This window comes from Pelmatolapia mariae, linkage group LG10_11 (genome assembly GCF_036321145.2).
Source record: "Pelmatolapia mariae isolate MD_Pm_ZW linkage group LG10_11, Pm_UMD_F_2, whole genome shotgun sequence".
Classification (NCBI taxonomy): Eukaryota; Metazoa; Chordata; class Actinopteri; order Cichliformes; family Cichlidae; genus Pelmatolapia; species Pelmatolapia mariae.
This window is the reverse complement of record NC_086236.1, coordinates 74,504,812-74,521,479: the sequence shown is the minus strand read 5'-3', so window position 1 is coordinate 74,521,479 and position 16,668 is coordinate 74,504,812. Positions and strand designations below refer to the sequence as shown.

General features: G+C 50.5%; 1 protein-coding gene across 1 annotated transcript; it reads left to right on the top strand.

The window, feature by feature from the left end:
* The first annotated feature begins 153 nt into the window (after positions 1 to 153).
* pik3r4 (phosphoinositide-3-kinase, regulatory subunit 4) lies at positions 154 to 16,006 on the top strand. The gene is made up of 21 exons (XM_063485609.1): positions 154 to 431; positions 1,879 to 2,613; positions 2,728 to 2,861; positions 3,633 to 3,843; positions 3,929 to 4,321; positions 4,395 to 4,529; positions 4,615 to 4,836; positions 5,475 to 5,648; positions 5,761 to 5,906; positions 5,982 to 6,185; positions 8,665 to 8,866; positions 11,834 to 11,925; positions 12,374 to 12,596; positions 12,678 to 12,843; positions 12,921 to 13,085; positions 13,321 to 13,532; positions 13,610 to 13,741; positions 13,834 to 13,934; positions 14,009 to 14,097; positions 14,610 to 14,730; positions 14,800 to 16,006. The coding sequence occupies exons 2-21, from the start codon at positions 1,896 to 1,898 to the stop codon at positions 14,968 to 14,970; spliced, it is 4,011 nt and encodes a 1,336-aa protein (XP_063341679.1). The 5' UTR covers positions 154 to 431; positions 1,879 to 1,895; the 3' UTR covers positions 14,971 to 16,006.
* The last annotated feature ends 662 nt before the right edge of the window (positions 16,007 to 16,668 follow it).

The window sequence follows — 16,668 nt, the reverse complement described above, 5'->3', positions numbered from 1 at the left end:
ACCCCGGACCTTGTCTCTGTGACTCAGAGTAACCCGCTGCTCAACCGCGCTGACCGGTCAGTGAGCCGACACGGATGAATGAATCGACAGACAGCCTCACACGCTGATAGACGATCTTTGGAACTACCGCGGTTCATGCTTAAGGATGCTTCCGCTTCCGCTGTAACCCGGAAACACAATAACAGCTGGAAACGGCGGATCGGTTAGCTGAGCGAGTCCGGCTGGTTTGTGGTTTATCCTCGTTTATCTGAGCACGGTGGGTCGGTACTGCGGTGGCAGGAGGAGAGCCGACATGAAGACCGGGATCAGCGGATCAGCCTGAAGCCTGTTCCCGTTAGCAGCCTTTAGCATCAGTGCTACAGCTAGCGCTGCTAGCACGCTGAAGCTAATAGCAGCAGTAGCTGTAGTCCAGTGAGAGCGAACGGCTGCAGGTTTGTCTGCTTTTTACCGTGTACTTCCCTCACAGAGATGTTAGCCTCCGAGTGTTTTAGTGTGTTTGTAGTCTCACAGCCGGTTTCACTCCGAGCTCTGGAAGCTGATGTTCCTCTGGGTCAGGCCGGTGTCCCAGCTTAACTTGTTGTATCCGTTTACATCTTCCAGATTAAAGATTAAAGAGCTCCAGCTCGTGCAAATACATACACGCATCGATATTATCTCCAGACTACAACGAAATTATTTTAATTAAAAACAGAAATTAGAAAGTCTAACGCCTGGTCTCGTGTCTCTGTGTTTCTGTAACGTAAATAACGAGCGGACATTTTCCTCACACACCACCGATCAGCTCCACGGACAGTTTACCTGCACACGCCTGTTCACCCGTCAGCGGTTTAATACCTGCCCACGTTACCTAGTGATGTCACAGTTTAACGTGGGCAGATACGTGTCGTCCTCTCAACAATCTGCAGGAAATGAGCAGATGTAGTCGTTTCTACCGTCTTGGTTTAAAGATGACAAACAGAGGAGGGAGGATGGACGCCGAGCAGCACAGCCCGGAGCCACAGCCTGGGCACGAGATCGTCTACATTTAGCCAAACTCCTCTGCACAGAGACATTAAACACCACAGCAGCACAATGAAACCCAACATGACACCGACAGCTGACGTCTGATATATTTACATGGAAAACTACAGATTGACAGCCTGTTTGACCCTGACCACACCCTCCAAATAAAACCTACAAGAACTAAAAATATTTGCAGGCACAAACTCGAGGGTCAAACACATTTTTCATTCTCAAACCTTCTATTCAGTAAGGCAGCAGAGACTCGCCTCCTAAACAGCTTCTGGATCAGTCGCGTTTCATGCAAAGCTCGTCCCCAAAGGCTGATATGGAGCAGGAGCATCCCGCGATGTGTGAGGCCAAAGAAAGAAACCCCGAAAACACGACATAGCCGAGCTGGGCCCTGAACTAAAGACATACCCACACAGGCGCTCTGTGATCTTCAGAACTCCAGAATTCAAAATCCTGCTCCTCACATACAAGGTCTTAAATAACCAGGCCCCATCTTATCTTAATGACCTTGTAGTGCCATATCACCCTATTAGAGCACTTCGCTCTCACACTGCAGGCTTACTTGTTGTTCCTAGAGTATTTAAAAGTAGAATGGGAGGCAGAGCCTTCAGTTTTCAGGCCCCTCTTCTGTGGAACCAGCTTCCAGTTTGGATTCAGGAGACAGACACTATCTCTACTTTTAAGATTAGGCTTCAAACTTTCCTTTTTGCTAAAGCATATAGTTAGGGCTGGACCAGGTGACCCTGAATCCTCCCTTAGTTATGCTGCAATAGACGTAGGCTGCCGGGGATTTTCATGATGCACTGGGTGTTTCTTCTTCACTCACTATGTGCGTGTACACCTCTCCTCCTGTTTGTCTTTCTGCAGCGCAGCTTCGAGGCACGATGGGGAACCAGCTGGCGGGCATCGCCCCCTCTCAGATCCTGTCTGTGGACAGCTACTTCTCCGACATCGTCGATCACGAGTACGATAAGAGCCTGGGCAGCACGCGCTTCTTCAAGGTGGCCCGGGCCAAACATCGCGAGGGCCTGGTGGTGGTGAAGGTCTTCGCCATCCAGGACCCGTCGCTGCCGCTGACGAGCTACAAGCAGGAGCTGGAGGAGCTGAAGATTCGCCTGCACTCCTGCCAGAACTGCCTGCCTTTCCAGAAAACCTCTCTCACCGAGAAGGCCGCCATCTTGTTCCGCCAGTACGTTCGGGACAACCTGTACGACCGCATCAGCACGCGACCGTTCCTTAACAACGTGGAGAAGCGCTGGCTCGCCTTCCAGATCCTCAACGCCGTCGACCAGGCTCACAAGGCCGGCGTGCGTCACGGGGACATCAAGACAGAGAACGTGATGGTGACCAGCTGGAACTGGGTGCTGCTCACCGACTTTGCAAGCTTCAAGCCCACCTACCTGCCCGAAGACAACCCCGCCGACTTCAACTACTTCTTCGACACGTCCAGGAGGAGGACGTGCTACATCGCCCCCGAGAGGTTCGTAGATGGAAGCATGTTTACCACGGAGAGCGACCAGAACACGCCGCTGGTGGACCTGACCAACAACAACCAGAGGAGCCGAGGGGAGCTGAAGCAGGCCATGGACATCTTCTCTGCAGGTACGGAGGCGTTTCTGGAAACTTCCACCACACTTCTGGTGATAATGTTTGTATGCTTCTGCATTCAGAGGAACACCAGACCTCATCTGTGTGTGTGTGTGTGTGTGTTTTCAGGCTGTGTGATCGCCGAGCTGTTCACAGAGGGCGTCCCACTCTTCGATCTGTCCCAGCTGCTGGCGTATCGTAAAGGACACTTCCAGACGGAGCAGGTCCTCATGAAGATCGAGGACCGCAGCGTCAGAGAGCTGGTACTGATTTATGACCCGGCTGGTAATTCAGCACAGAGCAGCTGAAGGGTGAAGATGAGCTGTTGTGACTTCAGGCTGACAAATGTTAGATTCTCACTCTTTGATCAAACAGGTTATTCTGGAAAAACTCTGAGGTGCTGCTTTTTGTGGAATATTCCACCAACAGGAAAAGTCTTTAAAACCTGGACAGGAAACAAGAATCTTTTTTCAATTGAACTTTATTTATACAGCGCCAAATCACAACAACAGTCGCCTCAAGGTGCTTTATATTGTACAGTAGACCCTACAATCATACATACAGAGAAAAGCCAACAATCATATGACCCCCTGTGAGCCAGCACTTTGGTGACAGTGGGAAGGAAAAACTCCCTTTTAACAGGAAGAAACCTCCAGCAGAACCAGGCTCAGGGTGTGTGTGTGTTGGAAGCAGGATGTGGTGCAGGTGTGTTATATTCTGAAAGTTCATTCATTGAAACTTGGGGTGAATGTTTCAGTGTTCATTATAATAAATAATTATAATAAAAAGACGTTTGGCCAAAAACAAACAGGAAGTTACAAGAACCGCTCTTAAGGAAGGAAACGGCGTCTGAGCACTGCGGCTCGGCGCTCCGCAAATCCTGACAAAGTAAAAATAAATGTTTTATCAAATGGAAGCGTTTACTTCCCGGTCGAGCCGAGGTCGTGTGGAGCTCTTACTTGGTCTTCCTTTGAAGGCGGCGAGCGCAGCGCCCACTGCGAGGTCTTTACCGGTGTGTGTGTGCTTCCTGTCAGGTGGCCCAGATGGTGCAGCGGGAGCCCGAGAAGCGCCTGACGGCAGAGGAGTATCTGAAGCAGCAGCGAGGCAAAGCGTTCCCGGACATCTTCTACACCTTCCTGCAGCCGTACATGGCGCAGTTCGCCAAAGAGACGTTCCAGTCGGCGGACGAGCGCGTGCTCATCATCCGCAAAGACCTCGACAACATCCTGCACAACCTGCACGGAGGTGACGTGTCTTTGAGGGTGAAACTTGGAAAGGGTGAAAGTCTGCTGCCGCTGAAACCTGACTGTTGGTGTTTGTTTCCTCTCAGGCTCCGCCTCCTCTTCGCCCCAGGATGGCAGCGATGGCGTGACGAGCTCCCGTGAGGAGCAGGGCCTCATTGTGCTTGTCTCCGTCATCACTTCCTGCCTCCAGACTCTGCACTGCTGCGACTCCAAGCTCGCCGCGCTGGAGCTCGTCCTCCACCTGGCCCCCCGGCTCGGCGTGGACGTCCTGCTGGACCGCATCACGCCGTACCTGCTGCACTTCTGCAACGACCCAATGCCCCGCGTGCGCGCCCAGGCCGTGCGGACGCTGGCCAAGGTGCTAGCGCTGGTGAAGGAGGTCCCGAGGAACGATGTGAACATCTACCCTGAGTACATCCTGCCGGGCATCGCCCACCTCGCCCAAGACGACGCCACCATTGTCAGGCTGGCGTACGCAGGTCAGTGACTCGGAAACGCCGCAGACGCACGCCGCGCAGGTTTAGATTGTTGATGCCTTCTTTCTCCTCTCAGAAAACATCGCCCATCTGGCCGAGAGCGCGCTGCGCTTCCTGGAGCTGGTCCAGGAAAACAACGTGAACACGGAGCAGGACCTGAGCGGCGAGGACGCGGAGGAAGCGCTCCACCCCAACGAAAACTACGACTCGGGTACGCCCCCCCCCTTCGTGCTGCTTATTAATGCGTCGCTGTGCGTACGTCCATGTGACGAGCTCGCTGTATGTGTGCTGTGCAGAGCTGCAGGCGCTGCACGAGATGGTGCAGCAGAAGGTGGTGACGCTGCTCAGCGACTCGGAGAACATCGTCAAGCAGTCGCTGATGGAGAACGGCATCACGCGCCTCTGCGTCTTCTTCGGCCGGCAGAAAGCCAACGACGTCCTGTTGTCCCACATGATCACCTTCCTCAACGACAAGAACGACTGGCACCTGCGGGGCGCCTTCTTCGACAGCATCGTGGGTAAGCACGCCGAATTTAACACAGCAGCGGCCTCTGTGGCCGGAATCGGGAACTGCAGCTGGTGTGCTGTGAGGTTAGCTACCAGCAGCAGCTAAACACAAGTGTAGTTCTCTTCCATCACAGTTTACAGGCTTTAGAGGCCAGGGTTTGAAGGCTGGAGTGAAGCAGACGTAGAAGCTCCTCAGTCTCGACGCCACAAACATCTTCTGGCTGGAAGAGTAATATTTCTCAGCCGCTGAGACAGATCGTTCAGGATACCTATGCGTGTTTCTGCTTCTCTGCCTCGTTAAACTGATGGTCGACTGGGTGACATCACCATCGAAGTCCAATCAGTTTTTCTGTATTTTTAACCAACAATAATTCTGAGGAATCAAAAGCTTCAAGTTCTCCGGAAAAACACAAACAAACAAACAAAGGAGAGCATAAACATATTAACTCATGATCCGAAAGACATCATTGAATGTAAATGTAAGGACGTAGAAGAGAAGGAACCTCAGGAATGATCAGGTGATGCTAAAGAGGGCGGGGCAAACAGTCTGAAAGGAGGAACAGCTAACAGGGCGAGGAAGTGAAACTCTGATGAATACAAAATAAAACAGGAAATAAGAAACGCTCTCTCTTCCTGTGTGTGGCTGCAGGCGTGGCGGCGTACGTCGGCTGGCAGAGTTCGTCCATCCTGAAGCCGCTGCTGCAGCAGGGTCTGAGCGACACCGAGGAGTTTGTCATCTACAAAGCCCTGAATGCGCTCACCTGCATGTGCCAGCTGGGTCTGCTGCAGAAACCGCACATCTACGAGTTCGTCGGCGACATCGGTAAGCGGGGCGGAGTCTCAGGAGCTTTTTCCCTCCAGCGGTTTTCACGTGTTTTAGCCGTGGCCGTGATGTCAGACACTAACCCCAGTCTGTCTCCTCCCGCCTGCCGTAGCTCCGTTCCTGTGTCACCCCAACCTGTGGATCCGTTATGGCGCCGTGGGCTTCATCACCGTAGTTGCACAGCACCTCAACGTCGCCGACGTCTACTGCAAGCTGATGCCCCACCTCAACCCCTTCATCACCCAGCCCATCATCCAGGTGAGTCCGCGCCACCGTCGTCACGCTCGCACCTCCTGCGTCTTCCTCGCTTCATCCGTCTTCATCTCCCCGCAGATCGATAAGGAGCTTGTTCTGCTCAGCGTCCTGAAGGAGCCCGTGAGTCGCTCCATCTTCGACTACGCCCTGCGCTCCAAAGACATCGCCACGCTCTTCAGACACCTGCTGCTGCGCCAGAAGAAGCGCGCGGGCACCATCCCAGAATGCCCCACGCCCGATGACCCGGCCATCGCCCAGCTCCTTAAGAAGCTGCTCTCACAGGTGAGAACACGTTTTCACACGGGAGCTTATGGGCTCCGACTCACTGCTGCCTCTGCTGGATGCTACAGGAACTGCAGGCTGTGCTTGATAGCAACACAGCGCGAGCTCCATGATGTTTCTCTGCAGCAATGCTGGCTGCAGTCACAAGGGGGCAGCAACACACAGCTTTAAGCCTGTTGTTTACACACACACACACAGATCCACACTCACATTTTAATTGCACTTGCTTTTAGTCACTTTATACAATCTATCACGAGCATGCTCAGTGAGAGGCCAGCATGAAATCTGACAGGTTAATGAATTAAACACATTTGGCAGCAGTGTTTCGCCTCCTGCACGGCTCAGCCCTCGCTCAGCTTCATGCATGAAACCTGCATCTGCACGTTCTTCATGAGACCGAGGGTTTTCACGTCGTGGTTCTGCCGCCACGTTTCTCTGAAGATAAAGGATTTGTTTGTCCAGCTGATTTGAAACCTAAATTCTTCTGCGGCTGTCGGTGTTTGTTCCTGACTGGATGTGGTCGACCTTCTCGACACATTTAAACACATTTCGCCTCTGATTAGTTCCTGTTACTGGAAATGAGGAAACAGAGATGATGATTAATCATGTGGACGGCAGAAGTTCAAACTGAGGAATCCAGAGGTTTATCACCTCCTCAGTGTGAGGAGTGAGCGCTGTAGATAATGATGAGTCTGCTCCGTCTCAGAGCTCCTCCTGTGTGATCATGATCAGTTCCTCTGGTGTCCAGCAGAGGCAGCAGTGACTCAGTCCCCATAGACTCCCATGTTAAAATGTGAATGAGCCTTTCTGCTCACAGCAGAGACCAGTGGAAGGAGACGATGTGCTTTAACTCCTCCCACCTCATTTTATTCACGTATCTGCTTTAAGCTGCACGACTTGTTGACAGCAAATGATCATGGTGGTGTAAAGTTAGCATTTTTAGGGGCGTGGCCTCTCTGACTGACAGGTGGATGGTGACACACGTGTCACCTCAGTTGATGTGAGTCCCTGATCTGGAGCTCTGGAACGTGTTTGTGCTGTTGGAGCCTTTTTAATGACATCATGTGACCAATAACATGGCTGCCAGCTGAGCTCCAGGTTAATGAGAGGTTTTGATTGGATACTGCTGATTAGCAGGTATCTTTGTGTATGATCCTCCCGTCCAGGCTTCGCGCGGTCTAAATGCTGGATTCAAATGTGTGTCTGTTTTAAGATTTCAGCAGTGAGACAAATGAGGAGGAAAGCATTTATGAGGGGGAGGAAGAGGAGTGCTGAAGGCTTTAAGCATGTTGGAGCCTCCTCACGGCCTCGTCCCTGAGTTCAGACATGCAGACAGTGATTGCAGCTCCCACGCTGCAGCTGCGATCAGATGAAGGTTTGTGGTTGGCTTGAAGATTTTCCTCAGAATTAAAGTCGAGGAACAAAAACAGTCTGGGGAACATCTGGAAACAGGCCTCCAACGAAAACTCCCACAAACTCCTCTGGCAGACGCTCGTAGCTTTCACAACGCGAGGTACTCGCCGCGAGCCAGCTCCAGTTAACGCTCACAGGGGGCGGGGCTTGTGCTCGAGCTGCTCAGAGGTTGCCAGTTGCATCACTCGGGCCTTTGTTAGTCATCGTGTTCTGAGGAAATCCACAAATATGCAGCATTACAGAGACAGCACAGCAGCTTCCACACGGCTCGGCCTGCAGACTCTGATCACAGGGTTCGCTGCTCCTCCTGACTCGCGTCTCTCGTTTTGGTGTTTGCATAACATCGTTTTCATCTTGTGTTACTCGTGTTTTTGGAGCATTTTACAAATATTCACCCAAAAAATCAAACAGGCTTTTAGATTCAGCAGCAGCTCCAGCTGCCCACAAAGAGACATCTGTTCATCTGCCACCTCTGAGCTGTCACAGCAGGACAACCGTAAAAATCCACTCGCAGCGAGCCCACGAAGGGCAAAGTGGAGCCTGAACAGAGACAAAGGAAAGCTCAGCAGACCTGCTGCTCCCCAACACGCAGCAGGACTTTAAAATGTTTTAATACCTTCATTTAATCAGGATCATTCGAATCTTGACTTTCAAATTCTGTTTTGCAAGAGAGTCCTGAGACGGACTCACAGCAACAGGCTGGTAACTAATACACACGAATACACACAGCAATCGTGGTAAACGTGCGAGTGACAGGAATACAGCAACAGCACAGCTGAACACAGGTGGAGGCCGCAGGAGGAGGTGCAGCTGCACATAGACATGGTTCCTCCATCAGTAACCCTGCAGCAGGTCTGCAGGAGTCCTGCCGATGCAGGAGTGTCAGGGGATCTGAGTCAGTGTTGTTGGGTGGACGTGTTTCTGTGTTTACTTGTCACTGCTGTGGTGTGTTCGTGCAGATGTGGAGCAGTTTGGGGAGGGGGGGGGGTTAATGTGGGGAAATAAAACCCCAGATGAGTCCACGTGTGGCAGAGTGGGGTTCTCTGAGTGCTGACTCTGTTCTCAGGGCATGACCGAGGCCGAGGAGGACAAGCTGCTGGCGCTCAAAGACTTCATGCTGAAATCCAACAAGGCCAAAGCCAACATGGGCGAGCAGAGCCACGCGGGGGAGGCGGGCCAGACCGGCGTCATCGACCTGGCCACGCTCGGCATCACCGGCCGCCAAGTGGACCTGATCAAACCCAAAGCCGAGGGCGAGGACAAGCGAGGTAACCCACACCCCATCCACACAGCGAACCGCTGGGTTTCACATACGCGTATGAAATTTGGTACACAGTTGTAACGTGCTAACATGAACCAAAAAGTCCACTGGACCCACGTCCTAAACCCAGCAGGAAGTCGGCCATTTTTAATTAAAGATGCCATTCTGGTGCCGATTCGACCGTTTCCAGGCGTCACACTTTTGCAAACTCCTCCTCAGGATTTATTGGATCAACTTCGTATGTGGTCACTCTAAAATGCACACCTGGGCCATGTTAAAACCTGGAACTTTAGTTTTCGTCGTGGAGTGTGTCCACGGCACCACAGCCAGTGTTTGACGCTGCGAGGCTTCAATGTGGTTAAGCTGAGTTGGTCTTAGGCAGGGCTGAGTATCCTCACTGATTTCTAGAATCCATTCTGATTCACAAGGTCCTGATTCGATTTGAGTCGGGGAAATTTTGCCTCAGACAACCAAAAATATTATAACTCTGATCGTTTATCAGCACATCTCCATATTTTTATATCTATAAACCAAAGCTGACACTGTGAGCCTTCATCAGAGGTGTGAGCATCACAGCAGACGTCTTTGTGTCAAAGTCACTGAGGATAAAACATGAAGCAGCTTTTCCTGTTCTGGCTTTTTATAGCAGAGAACCTTCAAAATATTCTGCAGTCGATCAAAAACTGAAGCAAACCACGAATCAACACGTGAACCTGATGCTGCTGAAGTGAAGCAGAGAAACAGAGGTTTGATTACAGACACAGCTGAGCAATCATTGAAGTCTAAATGTTCAGTTCAGTTCATTTTTATTTCAAACATGTGCATTCACAATCATTACAAAATATAATTCCATTCTTTTGTTTGAAAAGGAGTAGGCAGAAGTATACACTTATTAGTCCCTACCCCCTCAAATTTTACCTCTCATTGATTTAATTTTCTTTTAGCCTTAAATTAAACAAACAACATATAAAGTAACAGTAAAGCAAAGACTAAACAAACAAACAAACAAATAAACAAAACAAATAAACAAGCCCCACCACAATATAGCTACTTTCAAGGACTGAGTGGGAATGTTTGCAGATTCACAAATTATAAGATAAACAAACGAAAACACTATTACGAACAACATTACCGCCCTGGGTTAACCCTGTTTTCTTCATTCTTATATTTGTTAAAAATGTGTTTTTTATATTTCATTTTAAACTGGTTTACGTTGTTACTTTCTTTCATTTCTTCTGTTAGACTGTTCCATAATTTAACTCCTGCTATAGAGATAGACATACTTTTTAAAGTTGTTCTAACACTTTGTATTTTTAAATTCCATTTCCCTCTTAAGTTATACCCACCTTCTCTTTCTATGAACAATTTGCAGATGTCGTCACTTTGAACAGCAGAAATGAGACTTTCTGGTCGGAAGTCAGTTAAATGTAAAAAACCCACAAAAACCAGCGGCCCACAGCGCTGTGAACAACAGTAGACTGGTGTGTGATAAACAGCGAATAATGCAGAAAACAGATTTTTAGACGGGAAACTGTTGCTGGGAGAGAAAGAGAGAGAGAGCTGTGCATGAAGTTTTTATCGTAGCGGAAGCAAAACAGTAAAAGTCAGAGTGAATTCATGACGATGTTTATGTGAAGCGTAGTTTGGATCTTTTGCTGCTGGTTTGGTTAATATTGTTTGGAGAGATAAAACCTGCAGCTTCTGAATCAGCGCAAAAAGGGCGTAAACACAAAGCGCCGAAACATCAGAATCAGCGAGCTGTCAGCTTTCAGCCCCGACCGTGTCCGTGCCGTCGGTGAGAAAGGCGCATCTCACTGATTCTGATCCGTCCGCACTTTGTGTTCACGTCTCTGTGGAGAATCCGTGTTCCTAAGATAAGATAAGATAAGATAACCTTTATTAGTCCCACACGTGGGAAATTTGTTTTGTTACAGCAGGAAGTGGACAGTGCAAAAGTTATGAAGCAAAATTAGAATATAGTAAGAATAAATACAGTACACAACTGTACAGAATAGAATAAAATAAAATACTATATACAGTAGAATAAAATAGAATAAATATACAATAGGATAAAAATAGAATACAAATGCTTTGTACAACTGAGTAAAAATACAACGATGCCAGAAAAGAGTATTGCAGTGCTCTCTGTTTTAGCTGTTTGGTGGTTGTTGAAATTTTGTGAGCTTTCACCTGAGATTCTGGCGTTTCGGGCAAAATAAATTTATATTTAAAAATCGATTCAGGATTTTAATGAATCGATTTCACGTTATCCAAGCCAGAATCGATTTTAATCAGAAAATCGCTAATCAAAACCCAGCCCTAGTCTTAGAGGCGGGTAAGCTCCTCCCACATTTTTTACAGTTTCACAGCTGAGTGAGATCAACAAAGAGGTGACATGAAACTGAACTAAACTTCAAAAATTCTTCAGTGTTGTTGTTTTGTTTGTGCTTTGTTGCACTTTGGCAGCTAATCAGGCTGTAAACACGACCCACTGCTGCCTCTGCTGGACGTTAGAGGAACTGCAAGGTTTCAGCTCTGAGCCTTGTTGTGTTGCTGAGTGTTTCCATGTGTCTGTTGTGATGACCGTCTCTTGTGGGGTATTTAAAAGGTCCCACTGCTTTGAAATAATCCTGTTCCAGATGTTTTTGTGTAATTCAGTAATCACCTCCATCTGCAGCCGGACCGTGTGAGAGAAGCAGATTGTTGAAGAAAGACGCTCTCTAATGTGTCTCATTAATCACTTTGGCTTTGTGATCAGCAAGCAGTCGACAGATTCACTCCGTCTAATCAAAGCCCTCCAAAATAAAAGCATCTCATCTCAATGAGCACATGAAGGATTATTTGAACTTTTCTTTGTGTGACAGAAACATTTGTTTTGCCTTCTCCTCAGATTTAGTTTCAGCGATTGTGGAAGCTGCTTCATCTGAGCTCGTGGTTGCGTGGTTAACGTCCTGTTTGTATGTCTGTCCCACAGCCAGGAAGCACACCAAGCAGGACTCCACCATGAACGAGGAGTGGAAGAGCATGTTTGGATCTCAGGAGCCGCCCTCCAGCCAGCCCGCCACGGTAACGCCACCCGACATTCATACGATGCTGTGCCGGGTCGCAGGTGGTGCAGAGTCCCATTTAGTCTGAGAGCAGATGTAAGGTTCCCACACGATTATTCTCAGAGTTTAGAGGCTGCAGGTACAGAGGGGCGGGTCTAAAAGCATCAGGGACATCTGTAGTCTGACAGCTCACCAGACAACACTCAAAACAATGCATTGTGGGTAAACTTTCTGGGTTCTCCATCATACCTGCAGCTGTGTCGTCATCATGTTCTAACGTAGTCGTGTGTCAGTGCTGTGGGGGAGGAACCATCATTAGATTTCATCTTCAGGATCCTGCAGTGGGAGGAAACCTGCTCGACTAAGGTTTCACGCCTTCCTTTCGTGCGTCCTGGGGCATGATGGGAGATGATTCTGTGGTTCTGGTTCCTTTCAGTCGCTAAACTCGGGTTTGGGTCTGTTTGCAGGCCGCCGACGGGCCGGGGAGTCAGATCAGGAAGAGCACCGCGGCTCTGGCGGTGCCCGTGCTGCAGTCGGTGGCAAGCGGCCCCGCCTATCAGCGACGCCTCAACACGTGCAAGGCGGAGCTTCAGCAGCTGGTGCAGCAGAAGAGGGAGCAGTGCAGTGCCGAGCGCATGGCCAAGCAGATGATGGAGAGCGCCGAGTGGGAGAGCCGACCTCCTCCTCCAGGTAAGCGCCGCCACACTTGCAGCGGACCTCGGGCGGGGGGCGCGGGCGAGCTCACACCTCACACAGCTGTGACTGTTTCAGGGTGGCACCCGAAAGGCCTGCTGGTCGCCCACCTGCACGAACACAAAGCTGCCGTGAACCGCATCCGAGTCTCCGACGAGCACTCCATTTTCGCCACGGCGTCCAACGACGGCACTGTCAAAGTGTGGGACAGCCAGAAGATGGAGGGAAAGACCACGACCACCAGGTGAGCCCCTCAGGTGTGCCTGCCCTGCACGCAGAGGCGGCGCCGCAGAGTCACTGACCCTCACCATGTCTCCGCAGGTCGGTGTTGACGTACTCTCGCATCGGCGGCCACGTGAAGACGCTGACCTTCTGTCAGGGCTCGCACTATTTAGCCGTGGCCTCGGATAACGGATCCATCCAGCTGCTCGCCGTCGAAGCCAACAAACCGCCAAAATCCCCCAAAGTGCAGCCGTTCCAGAGCAGGTAACAGAAACCCGACGCGCCCTCTGATCATCAGAGAGGTGAGGGTGTGGCTCCCGTGGAAACTCGGGACCCACAACAGGTTTTGTTATTCTGACACGTCTCGTCTAAAGCTCATCTTTGACTCCTCGAGGACTGCTTTGCATGAGTCACAGTTCAAAATAATCCTCCTTTGAAACAGCCGTGTTTGAGATGAGTACCAGGATATCTGACAGGAAGTCGGTCTGTGCTCTTTCAGGTCTCTGGACCTGCAGGAGGACGGCTGCACGGTCGACATCCACCACTTCAACTCCGGCGCCCAGTCGGTGCTGGCGTACGCCACTGTCAACGGCTCGCTGGTCGGCTGGGACCTCCGCTCCAACTCCAACGCCTGGACGCTGCGCCACGACCTCCGCCTCGGACTCATCACGTCCTTTGCCGTGGACATGCACCAGTGCTGGCTCTGCCTCGGTCCGTGTGTCCTCACATGAAATCTGTTAAAAACGGTTTTAACACACGAAACATTCACGTCTCTGTGTTTCCTGCAGGTACGAGCAGCGGCACCATGGCCTGCTGGGATATGCGGTTCCAGCTGCCCATCTCAAACCACTCCCACCCTGCCCGAGCACGAATCAGACGGCTGCTGATGCACCCGCTCTACCAGTCGTCTGTCATCGCAGGTCAGCTGAGTCGCCTCAGTTTGTTTCTGTTAAAGTCTCCACAGAGTCATAAGTGTGTGTGTGTGTGTGTGTGTGTGTGTGTGTGTCTGCAGCTGTGCAGGGGAACAATGAAGTCTCCATGTGGGACATGGAGACCGGAGACCGCAAATTCACCCTGTGGGCGAGCTCGGCACCCCCACTCTCTGAGATGCAGGTGAGTATCTGAGGTGTGTGTGTGTGTGTGTGTGTGTGTGTGGGTCACTGAGGTGTGTGTTTGTGTGTCTGCAGCCGTCCCCACACAGCATTAACGGGATCTACTGCAGTCCTGCTGACGGGAACCCTCTGCTGCTCACAGCCGGCTCTGACATGAGGATCAGGTGTGACCCACAGAGAAACATCCACACAAACACTCCACCTCACAGTTCTCTGCATCGTTAGCTCACAGGTGGAGTCCACGGATCACTGATGTCGCCGAGCGAGCGGCGCCCAGCTCACAGGTTAGCTGAGGTTAGCTCGCTGTAGCTGGTAGCACATCGTTCACCTGTGTTAGCAGGCAAGCTAACATTAGCTAAGATTAGCTAAGATTAGCCAGACTCACTCAGTGAAGCTCAACAGGAAGTTCTGGTTCTGGCTGGGTCGTATTTCACCCTCCACAGTTACAAAGCTCGGTCCTGGCAGGAAGTGGTAGTCATGGAGAGATGATGACGTAGCTGTGCAGCTGACACCGCTGGGTCGTCGGGTCAGCTGACGCTCAGGTGTAAGCGCCGCTCTGTGACCCACAGAACATCAAACATGGCAGCAGGACGAGCTCACGGCTCTGTTCGTTTAACAAACAGTTTTTCTGGAAGTTTGTCTGAGCGACCTTTGACCTCTGCTCACCTCCGTTCAGGTTCTGGGACCTGGCGTATCCGGAAAGGTCGTACATTGTGGCGGGCGGAGCCAACGACTCGCTGCACTGCCCGTCTGTCCTCTACAGCCGCAAGATCATCGAAGGGACCGAGGTCGTACAGGTACGAGCGCGCACACGCACACACACACACTCCTCCTGCTTTCACCTTTGAACACTGCCGTCTCTGCAGGAGATCCACAGCAAACAGAAGAGCGGCGTGGTGGAGGACTCGCCCCGCCGCGGCCCGGAGTCCCTCCCCTTAGGTCACCACGATATCATCACGGACATCGCCACCTTCCAGACCACGCAGGGCTTCATCGTCACCTCGTCCAGAGACGGCATCGTCAAAGTCTGGAAATGAGGGCGCCCGATGACATCACAGCACACGCACGGAGGTGTGTGTTTATGGACACACGCTCCTGTTCCCCATGAACACGGTTACATCATCATCACGAGACGTGGTTCAAACAGGAAGTGAAATGCTCTGCTGTAGACTCTGAGCCCTGACGACTAGTTTGTGCTTTTCATGTCCGTCAGTGTCAGGTGGCAGGAAGTGCAGGTGTGCAGCTGATCTCGTTCCTGCCTGATGAACACGCCATTTTTCACTCTGAAGTCTTGTTGCCTGGATACAAAGGAAATCTGATTTTCAGAACCACGATGCATAGCTGCGCTAATGATTTAGGGATATGTAAATCTCTGCTGAGTTGCATTATGGGACATGTAGTCTTGTTTTGATTCATCTTTAGTTCCGTTTTCCATGTGCAGGTGTAATTCAGCTTCTTTAAATCAGAGTGTCAGCGACGCCTCCAGCTGAGCTTCTTCCTGCAGGGCCCACCAGGGGTCCCCATCCACAACTTGGGAACCGCTGTTGAGTCCGTGTGACGTTCTTCTTGCTTCATTTGAAAGTGTTTTATTAACAAAAGGACTGCGTACATCAGGAGCACAGATTAGTCACCTGAGGTAAACTTCCTGTCTCGTTCTGATGATTCACCTGAACGATGCTCAGAAGCATCGAACACTGTCAGAGCTCCACAAACCAGCAGAATCTGTGTGTGTGAAAATAAAACCATCATGTATGAAACGATGCTTTAAAGCCTGAAGCAAACTGAGTGAGACCTGAAAACTGTGTGTGCACGTGTACCTGTTTAGACGTCTTTGTGGGGACCAAAGTGCCACATTGAAGGTGTTATTTAGACTCACAATGTGGTTTTAGTGTCAGGGTTATAGTTAGGCTCAGGGTTATAGTTAGGCTCAGGGTTATAGTTAGGCTCAGGGTTAGGGTAAGCATTATGTCAATTAGATGTCCCGGCTAAGATATGAAAACGAGAATGTGTGTGTTGGTCCTGCGTAGGTGCAATTAAATGTCTTTCTTCATTTTTTACAGTTTTAAATAAAAAGTTTCTCTCTCGCTCGCTCGCACACACACACACACAGACGCACACACACACACCACGTGATCACAGACTGTGGCTGTTTCCTGATTGGTCACAAAGAGGAAGTCAGACGGACACTTGAGATCATTTTATTTTCTTAAACCATCGTTGACGTGTGAAAGCGGCTGAGTTACATGAAGTCCATCCGGTCCTGTCTGTGGGAGCGATAATGTACAGATCACGTGTCACTTCTCTGTGTTTTTAATGCTGCATCAGGTTTATGGAAAATTACACATCAACATGTTAACTTCACTTCTCTCAAGTCCTAACTTTGTTCTCACATCAGCCTCCACCTGATTTATAAAAAGTAGCACCTGACTGGAGGGAAAGGAGCGTGGGCGGGGTCTGTGAGGGGAGTCTGTGAGGGGAGTCGGCCAGTCGAGCGGCGAGGGAAACGGGATGTGCTCTGGAGGGAAACTACGGAGGCCCTGAAAGGTCACAGTAACGTTCACATTTCCTCTGAGCTGGATTGTGATACAGCATCGTGCATCACTGAGAACTGAGCACCAACCTGCAATTTCTCCTGCGCCCAGCAGAGGCAGCAGTGAGCGAGTCCCCATAGAATCGCAGGTTAAACCTTTCCAGCCTGTTTTAAAGTTTGCATTACAGGGGGCGTGGCCTCTGTG

Bases quoted from the DNA above. Each gene is read 5' to 3' on its own strand.
- pik3r4 (XM_063485609.1), top strand. From the start codon at position 1,896: ATGGGGAACCAGCTGGCGGGCATCGCCCCCTCTCAGATCCTGTCTGTG. The intron at 4,530-4,614 runs GTACGCCCCCCC...TGTGCTGTGCAG, and splicing joins CAACGAAAACTACGACTCGG to AGCTGCAGGCGCTGCACGAG. The intron at 4,837-5,474 runs GTAAGCACGCCG...GTGTGGCTGCAG, and splicing joins CTTCTTCGACAGCATCGTGG to GCGTGGCGGCGTACGTCGGC.